Genomic DNA, 9,954 nt, shown 5'->3' on the forward strand with positions numbered 1-9,954 from the left:
AAGACGCTTTTTGAAGCGTCGGCTGTTAGGTTTTTTGCAACGCTTATAAGCGTCGTTAAGTTTGTTTTAACGACGCTTTTAAGCGTCGTTAAATGTATTTCTAACGACGTTTTAAAGCATCGTTAAAACAAACATTTAACGGCGCTTTTTAGCGTCGTTAATGACTCCGCGACCCGCACTCTACCAAGACGCTTTTCAAAGCATCGACTTTTTTATCTCTAACGACGCTTATAAGCATCGTTAAATTTATTTTAACGACGCTTATAAGCATCGTTAAAGGTTTTAAGAGAAAAAAAAATACAGATTTTATATTCCAAAAAAAAATAATACATACATTCTTGTACAAAATTATATCAATTATTCTAACATAAACCTGTACAATCACTACCATTCACACCTGTACAATCACCACCATTCACACCAAAAGCAAACTTAAATAGCAAATTTAACCAAACCAAAAGACATTATTTTATATAAATAAAAATAAAGTACTAATCGTCCATTACAATCAAGAGTAATATAAATAAATATAAGAATATAATAAAAATAAAATAATATCAATCTGCAGGCGGATGGTCGTCGTTGTCTCCACGTGACGTGCCGTTGTCTCGACGGGTGCCTGATGTGCCAGGAGCCTACAAGAAACATATCAAAAGCATGATTTGCATATTTATAAATAAAAATATATAAATCATTAAATTAATACAAAAATATATATTTAATAATATGTGTTTACCTGAGATGGATCATACATCTCTAATAAAGATGTAAGCCGATCAATCTGTCCCCTCATGGCCTGCATCTCGGCACGGCTCTGTCGCATCTCCTCCATCTCAGCGGCACGACTCTGTCTAATCTCCTGTATCTCCGCCTCGAGTCTGCGAACGCGTGAATCCTGAGCATCTGCTGCAGCATGCTGCGTATATCTACTAACCTCAGATAACTGAGTGGGGGTGACTCCTACTCCATAACCCCTCACTCGGCCGTAGCGCTCTGGTCCCATCAACTCTGTGAACACCTCGGCCTCGATACGACTCTGCTGCGTAGATGCTGCGGACTCGTCGTCATGCTCCGTAATGAGAGATGTAGCCCTCTCCTGTATTTATTTTGAAAACAAGAGTTATACATTAATAGCTAACAAAATTAAATTTAAATCATTGAAAAAAATAGAATATTAATAATATCGTACATATAATCTCTCGACTCATCTCGAACAAAAGTACCATCCTGATGAGTATGAGTCATCCGGTAAAACTCTACTTGTCCGGGTTCCCTCCCATGCTCATCCACCTACACAAATAATTTTAATTTTAAGCAAACAGTTATAATAATTTAAAAAAATATATGAGTATCATGATACAGACATGATCCACGATACATAATGATATTAGTTATATAAATATTTCAACATAAAAATTAAAAGTTAATTATAAAAGTTTAAGGAACATACAAACTCCTGTCGGAGTCGTGCATAACTCTTCGACCCCGATGTATGAGGAACAGACTGAGCTGCTCGTGCAGCTCCACCAATAGCAGAATAAGTCTATAAAATAAAGTAAAGAACTTGTTATATGTATAATATATAATAAAAATCAATATTTTTATAAAATATTTAAAAAAAAAGATAATAAGCAGATAATATACCTGTGCCCTCTCGGAGAACCAATAATGAACCAACTCCATCCACTGATGAGGGGGTACATCAGGAGGATAATTCCTAGCAACCTCCTCCTCTGTCATACCCTGTCTCATATAGTCCTTCTTCAATTATGCTCTATATTCTTTCCATTTGCGGTTGAGAGACTTCATTACAAAATCATGAGTGGATGGAGGGAGAACAAACTTGCTCTATAAAACAAAAAAAGTTAAATGAAATAAATTATATAAATGATTAACAATTAATATACAGTATGAACATCAATTTATTACCTCTATAACTCGGAGGAGCTCAACTTTGTACGTTGGAAGCATGTCATTCCATTTTGCATAGCCCAACGGACATAGCTGAGGCCTCCAAGTAACAGTCCCCAAAAATGAAGTCAATAAGCAGGCAGCTTTCTTAATTGGCTGACCTAGCTGATTGCACTCCACAACAATCCTCTCGCCCTCACGCATCTGCCACACATCTCGTACTACTGTGGGTCCGCATCTGGGGCGTACTCTCCCAGATCCGTTTGCAAAAAATACATAAAAGTAACTATATCATAAATATACATAAAATAAAATAAAAATAAAATTACATGAAAGACAATATATATCCTGCACGTGTATCTCATCATCTAGCTAATGAACAGGAGGATCGTGCTGTGCTGATGATGAAGGACAGGGCTCAAAATGCTGTGCAGCTGAACTGGCCTCAGGCTGCTGTGCTGAAGAAGACGTACCGACCTCTGTCTGTGAAAACTGGAACTGCACACCAGCATATCGTCCCCTACGACGCATGATGTCACCTAGCATTTATATAAATAAAAGGTAGAATCAGTTAATATATGGAGTAAAATAACACAATAATTAATACAAATATATACATCATAAATAATTATTACCAGTAACAATCAAGCAATAGTGTTTCCTTCAAATTCTGTTCTAACCAACGTCGTCGTAGCATTTAAATCATCAGCTGGCACAAAATTGTATGGCATACATTGTGTATAAGTGTCATCGTCATCATCCTCCACTTGGTTTTCTATATCATATAAGTCTCTAGGTTTTGTTTTGATGACAGTAAACCAATCTTTATCTTTTGCGTCTTGTACATAAAATACTTGATGAGCTTGAGATAAAAAAATGAATGGGTCATCCTTCAATAACACACCAGTGTGTATCAACTTTGAAAATTTTATAAGTCTAAATCCATTTGCATCTTGTTTCAAACCCCTTGGTGAGTTTATGTCTATCCAATCACATCTAAACAGTACTACTTTAAATTTTCCATAATAATCTAACTCATAGATATCTTTAAGTACACCATAATAGGATTTTCAATCCGCTTCCACCATAACATCGCTATTCTGTGTTTTTCTAAATTTCTCTCGTTCTCTAGTATGAAATTTAAAGCCATTAATTATGAAACCGTTATATCTATTCACAATCTTGTTAGGTCCTCGAGCAAGAGCTATTAGTTCATCTGAATTATTTGTCTCCATCATCTTTGATACCTAACAAAAAATGATATGACGAAGTGCAGTTGAGTTATCTGATATTAAATATGTATCAAAAATTAATATATCCCATAATTAAATATAAATCATACCTGATTCGAAAGCCACATAGGGAATAACTCGACCAACCATCACTGTTCAATCCTTGCATTAGGACGAATGTTATGATTGGCTCGTCTTTGATAAATTAAAAATTCACTGCATAAAATATAAATATATCATTTAGAACATTATATCTAATATAAAATTTAAATTTTGATGTCATTCCTTAAATATACTAACCTGCGATGGTCAGATATTATGTCACTATGAAGTAACACATAACGATGTGCTTGTGCTAAGGATTTTTGATCAAGTACAATACTTTCAGCTCTTCCCAAAAATTTTTCAGCAGTTAAGAACTTATATAGTTCTACATTCTCCACAAAGTCATTATGCCGTTGAGGTCGACTAAAAATAGTCTCTACACCTTGAAGATATCTTGAACAAAATATCAAACATTCATCCGCAATATATGCTTCAGCAATCGAGCCTTCGGGATAGGCTCTATTTCGCACATAATCTTTAAGACGCACAAGATACCTTCAAGAATTAAATATTTATTAAAATATCAATATGCTGTTGTTTCTAATAAAATTATCAAAAGATTTAAGGTTTGCAATAATACCTATCAATAGGATACATCCATCTATAATGTATCGGTCCACCAACTTTAACTTCTGAAGCTAGGTGAATGAGCAGATGTACCATAATAGTGAAAAATCTAGGAGAAAAAATCTTTTCCATCTGGCAAAGTGTAATTGCAATATCGGATTCTAACTGATCAAGTTTTCGAGGATCAATAACTTTGGAACATAATGCCTTAAAGAATGACGATAATCGAAGTACAATTGTAACAACTTATTTCGGCAATGACGATCTTAAAGCTATTGAAAAAATATCTTGCATCAATATGTGACCATCATGACTTTTAAGATTTGAAAATTTTCGATCCTTTAGATGCACACATCGTGAAATATTTGATGCATATCCATCAGGTACCTTGATACTTTTCAAAACTCTCAAAAAATTATCTTTTTCTCGAGCAGACATTGTGTAACATGCAGGAGGCACATAAATTCTATCATTAGCAAGCATTTTAGGATGAAGTTCTTGTCGGATACCCATTTCTTTTAAATCAAGACGTGCCTTCATGTTATCTTTGCTCTTTCCATCAAGATTTAAAAATATTCCAAGTAAATTATCGCAAACATTCTTCTCTATATGCATGACATCAAGATTGTGCCGAATAAGATTATGTTTCCAATAAGGTAAGTCAAAGAAGATACTTCATTTTTTTCATAAATATTTACTGGGCTGTTGTGTAGATGCTATCTGTGTGTCTTCCTCATTTTCATCCTCGAAATAATTGTCTGGATCTTGAAACACCTCTGCATCTATAGTACTTGTTGGTGCAAAAATCCGCTTGCGTCGGAGAAGCTGGAGTCGAGGAAGTCGCGGTCGCCGCCGGGACCTGCAAAAGAAGTCTAAACCGGAGGTGGGATTACTCCGGCAAGACCCTCCGATGCTCAAGTCAGTTCTCTGCCTCAACAAGAATAGAATGCTCGAACGGAGAATTTAGCAGAGTTTTTAGATAAAAGATGAGAGCTTATAGAATAACGTATCTGGGGTCCCCTTTTATAGGCGGAGGGGGCAGTAGCCTGATAGCGACATCTGTAACCGTCTGGCAGTGGGCTGCCCAGGGTCAGGTGGAGTTTGCTGCGAAGAGTAGTGGAGTGGACCCGTGGCTATCACCGGGGTGTGCCACATGGAGTCAGTTACGGGGAGTGGAGCGGCGTTCGCTGTCGTGACTCGTCATGGAGTGGTGGGATCGCACAGGATCCGCCGTAGGGAGTGGAGCAGTGTTGTCCGTTACTGTGGCCTGCCAGGGAGTCCAGACTTGTCGGTCGAAGTTCGATTGGTAGCGAGGTCCGGTATCCGTACGAGTTTGGGCGAGGTCTTCCCGCAGTCGGAATAGAAGACGGAGTCTGGTTTCCATAGGAGTTCGGACGAAGTCTACTTGCAGTTGGGGTCATGGGCGGAGTCCGGCTCCCGTAGGAGTCCGGACAAAGCCTACTCGTAATTAAAATCAAAGGCGAAGTCCGGCTCCCGTAGGAGTCCGGACAAGGCTTACCAGCAGTTGATGTTGAGGACGGAGCCCGGCCCCCGTAGGAGTCCGGGCGGAGTCTACTTGCGGTTGAAGTTGTTGGCGGAGTCCGGCTCCCGTAGGAGTCCGGACGAAGTCTGTCTGCAGCTATTGGAGTCGAGGATGAAGCCCGACTCCCGTAGGAGTCCGGGCGGAGTCTTCCTGCAATTAAAGTTAAAGGCGAAGTCCGGCTCCCATAGGAGTCCGGACAAGGCTTACCGGCAGCTGATGTTGAGGACAGAGCCCGACTCCCGTAGGAGTCCGAGCGGAGTCTACTTGCGGTTGAAGTTGTTGGCGGAGTCCGGCTCCCGTAGGAGTCCGGACGAAGTCTGTCTGCAGCTGTTGGAGTCGAGGATGAAGTCCGGCTCCCGTAGGAGTCCGGGCGGAGTCTTCCTGCAATTAAAGTTAAAGGTGAAGTCCGGCTCCCGTAGGAGTCCGGACAAGGCTTATCGACAGCTGATGTTGAGGACGGAGCCCAGCTCCCGTAGGAGTCCGGGCGGAGTCTACTTGCGGTTGAAGTTGTTGGCAGAGTCCGGCTCCCGTAGGAGTCCGAACGAAGTCTGTCTGCAGCTGTTGGAGTCGAGGATGAAGCCCGGCTCCCGTAGGAGTCCGGGCGGAGTCTTCCTGCAATTAAAGTTAAAGGCGAAGTCCGACTCCCGTAGGAGTCCGGACAAGGCTTACCGGCAGCTGATGTTGAGGATGGAGCCCGGCTCCCGTAGGAGTTCGGGCGGAGTCTACTTGCGGTTGAAGTTGTTGGCGGAGTCCGGCTCCCGTAGGAGTCCGGCTCCCGTAGGAGTCCGGACGAAGTCTGTCTGCAGTTGTTGGAGTCGAGGATGAAGCCCGGCTCCCGTAGGAGTCCGGGCGGAGTCTTCCTGCAATTAAAGTTAAAGGCGAAGTCCGGCTCCCGTAGGAGTCCGGACAAGGCTTACCGGCAGCTGATGTTGAGGACGGAGCCCGGCTCCCGTAGGAGTCCGGGCGGAGTCTACTTGCGGTTGAAGTTGTTGGCGGAGTCCGGCTCCCGTAGGAGTCCGGACGAAGTCTGTCTGCAGCTGTTGGAGTCGAGGATGAAGCCCGGCTCCCGTAGGAGTTCGGGCGGAGTCTTCTTGCAATTAAAGTTAAAGGCGAAGTCCGGCTCCCGTAGGAGTCCGGACAAGGCTTATCGGCAACTGATGTTGAGGATGGAGCCCGGCTCCCGTAGGAGTCCGGGCGGAGTCTACTTGCGGTTGAAGTTGTTGGCGGAGTCCGGCTCCCGTAGGAGTCCGGACGAACCTTACCGACGGTTGACGTTGGCGACGAAGCCCGGCTCCCGTAGGAGTCCGGGCGAAGTCCCTCTTGAGGTTGGAGTCGTGGACAGAGCCCATCTCCCGTGGGAGTTCGGTCGGATCTTACCGGCAGTTGAAGTTGACGACGGAGCCCGGCTCCCGTAGGAGTCCGGGCGGAGTCTCGCAAGGGCTGATCCCGCTGAGAACTTTGGCCGTGGGTATTTTGTACCCAACACTAGTCTCCCTACTTTCGAGTTTGAATTTGAATGAAGGAAGTACAGAGAGATGGCCGATGTTATCCCCTCGAATCCTGCGCATAACCGCCCTCGGATATGTTGGCATTTAATGTGCGCACGTCAGAGCCCTTTTTCCGGTTAAGGCGACCTGAAGAGTCTTTTCGGAACTCCCGTTGAAACGTGATCCCAAGCGTCGCGCTACGGAAATTTGCGAACAGTCAATCCTCGATAGCGGTGAGTGGGACACGCGGGACATGTGGCACGCACCAGTTGGCCTAGGGACGCCCGTCGCCATAACTACGCTAAGATCCGTTGGCTATTTAAACCCCCTGCTCTTCCTTCGGAGCTTCATTCTGTCGAGAGGATGGCACCTTTCTTCCATCTGAGAGCCTAGCTACTCAGCCACTTCCTCCGCACAGCTCCTCGATTTTTCTCTAAGGGGTTCCCACGTCATGTCCTCCACCCCGGAGGCCATCCTCGAAGGGATGTCTAGGGCTTGGAGGAAGGCGAGGAGGAGAACAGCGGCCGGTGAGTTCTCCGATCATCAAGTGGCCGCTGAGGATCCCCGTCGTTTCAAAGGGGGCTCAAGGAAGAATTCCTTCAACAACAGGGGTTTAATAACGGGGGCCGCCGGTAAAGGTATTCTGCCCGAGAATTTTGGAGTAGCAAGGCGGGGTGATACCGGTCAAGAGGGCAGAGCTGTCGTCACAAGCTGTGGCGGGATCCTTGATGCCGTCGGGGCCGAGGGACCAGAAGCGGTCGACGTCGACAGTGGGGCAGTAAAACTTGTTGCGGGGCGGTGGAAGTAGCGCATGCCGACCTTGTCGGAGCTTTCTGGACGGTGGCTATCACGGAGTATTTGGTGATGATGCATATTTCTGGCACCACCGTTGCCCCCAGGGTGACTCCGGTTCTTCTTGAAACAGGTCTTCGTCGCCGCTACCGTTGCCCTTACCGCCCTCGGGAATCTATCCCATCCTTTTCCCCCTGAGGTTGGGACTTCAGAGGTGGGGCGAAGCAAGGTGGGATGAAAGCCGATAGGCCCGCCACACGCACTGGACACGAAATGGGAAGAGAAGTTTGCAGCTTGAAGCGACTTCCGGCGTATCCTTTCCAAACCGTGTTCTCGATGTCGTCGATGATGTATTTATTTTTTTTTTTTTGACCCATCGGGTCTTGTAACATACACCTTGTTGGTTGAAAAATGAAAAGGAGATTTTGTTATCTCGTCTGTATCTTGCATCGAATAGTCATCCGTCGAACTTCTTTATTCTTCTTTCTTCTCTCTTTCTCCTTTTCTTCTTTTCTTTTTTACGTCATCCTAAGGTCATCGACGACCTCTTTTATTCATGTAGGATTGTTATTTGTCGAGCTCCTTTTCGACTTTTACGCCGTTCGAAGATACCCGATTGTCATTTTTTCGTCAATGGCTGCAGGCTCGCTTGGGGCCATTCGGGCCTGGGGTCCTTCCCAGGGCTTGAATTCGGGGATCCGAGCTTCTGTCACCCTAAGTAAGTTGTCCTATTTTGTGTCGAAAACTTCTCCAAAAGCTGGGACTCCCGATGGGAGCCCCAGTCCTTGCGGTGACAGAGTTTTCTGTACCTCGACCGCTGTCCCTTTTCCAACCGTAGCTGTCTTGGTCCGTTGCCTTCCTTTTTCCTTTTCGCTCGAAATTTTTCTCCGCTGAAGTAAAGGCGAAGTTTGGCTCCCGTGGGAGTCCGGACAGAATCCTCCTGTGATTGGGGTCGTGGGCGGAGCCCGGCTCCCGTAGGAGTCTGGGTGGCGTCTTTCTTGGCATCGAGGATGAAGCTCGGCTCCCGTAGGAGTCCGGGTGGAGTCTTCTGTGGTGTCGTGGATGAAGTCCGGCTCCCATAGGAGTCCGGATGGAGTCTTCCGTGGTGTCGTGGATGAAGCCCGGCTCTCGTAGGAGTCCGGGTGGCATCTTTCTTGGTGTCGAGGACAAAGTCCGGATCCCGTAGGAGTTTGGGTGGAGTCTTTCGTGGTGTCGTGGATGAAGCCCGGCTCCCGTAGGAGTCCGGGTGGCATCTTTCTTGGCATCGAGGATGAAGCCCGGCTCCCGTAGGAGTCCGGATGGAGTCTTCCGTGGTGTCATGGACGAAGACCCGGCTCCCGTAGGAGTCCGGGCCTTCCACTTTGCTCGAACCAGGGTGAGGTTCTCTTCCCGTTCTCGGTCCGACTGTGGGGGCGCGTTAGGGCGCTGTAAGGCCTTTCCCCCCATCCGGTCTAAAAGAACCGGGCCTTTGACTTTGCTCATGTCAGGACGAGGTTCTCCTCCTGTTTCTGACACGGCTGTGGGGGCACATTAGGGCGCTGTAGGGCCTCTCCCCCCATCCGATCTAAAAGGAACCGGGCCTTCGACTTTGCTCATGTCAGGACGAGGTTCTCTTCCTGTTCCTGACACGGCTGTGGGGGCACATTAGGGCGCTGTAGGGCCTCTCCCCCCATCCGGTCTAAAAGGAACCGGGCCTTCGACTTTGCTCAAGTTAGGGCGAGGTTCTCCTCTTGTCCCTAACAGGGCTGTGGGGGCACATATGGGCGTTGTAGGGCCTCTCCCCCCATCCGGTCTGAATGGAATCGGGCCTTCGACTTTGCTCAAGTTAGGGCGAGGTTCTCCTCCTGTCCCTAACAGGACTGTGGGGGCGCATATGGACGTTGTAGGGCCTCTCCCCCCATCCGGTCTGAACGGAACCGGGCCTTCGACTTTGCTCAAGTTAGGGCGAGGTTCTCCTCCTGTCCCTAACAGGGCTGTGGGGGCGCATATGGACGTTGTAGGGCCTCTCCCCCCATCCGGTCTAAACGGAACCGGGCCTTCGACCTTGTCGGGGTGAGGTTTCCCTTTTGTTTTTGATACAGTTTGTTTGCATTGTCCAAGGGCATATAGGTATGTGATTTTCAATTAAGATGAAGTTACTGGTAGTACATTCGTAAGTTTTTCGAGCTCCACGGTCGCGGGAGGTCGGTTCCTTCGAGTTTCTTAAGATAATAAGTTTCGGGCCAGACTACTTCTTTGACTTCATACGGTCCCTCCCAGTTTGGGGCGAGTTTCCCTCGGTCCTTTGGTTGCGAGACAGCGGCTCGTCGATGCACCA

At 46.3% G+C, this 9,954-nt stretch overlaps 1 protein-coding gene across 1 annotated transcript; it reads right to left on the reverse strand.

Annotated features, from left to right (window-relative positions):
* Positions 1-508: 508 nt before the first annotated feature.
* On the reverse strand, positions 509-7,718 carry LOC140856170 (uncharacterized). Its single transcript, XM_073253325.1, has 3 exons — positions 7,665-7,718; positions 753-1,096; positions 509-635 (listed from the first exon to the last, which is right to left on the reverse strand). The coding sequence occupies exons 1-3, from the start codon at positions 7,716-7,718 to the stop codon at positions 509-511; spliced, it is 525 nt and encodes a 174-aa protein (XP_073109426.1).
* Between the last annotated feature and the right edge of the window lie 2,236 nt (positions 7,719-9,954).

The sequence above is a fragment of the Elaeis guineensis genome, chromosome 3 (genome assembly GCF_000442705.2).
Source record: "Elaeis guineensis isolate ETL-2024a chromosome 3, EG11, whole genome shotgun sequence".
Taxonomy (NCBI): Eukaryota; Viridiplantae; Streptophyta; class Magnoliopsida; order Arecales; family Arecaceae; genus Elaeis; species Elaeis guineensis.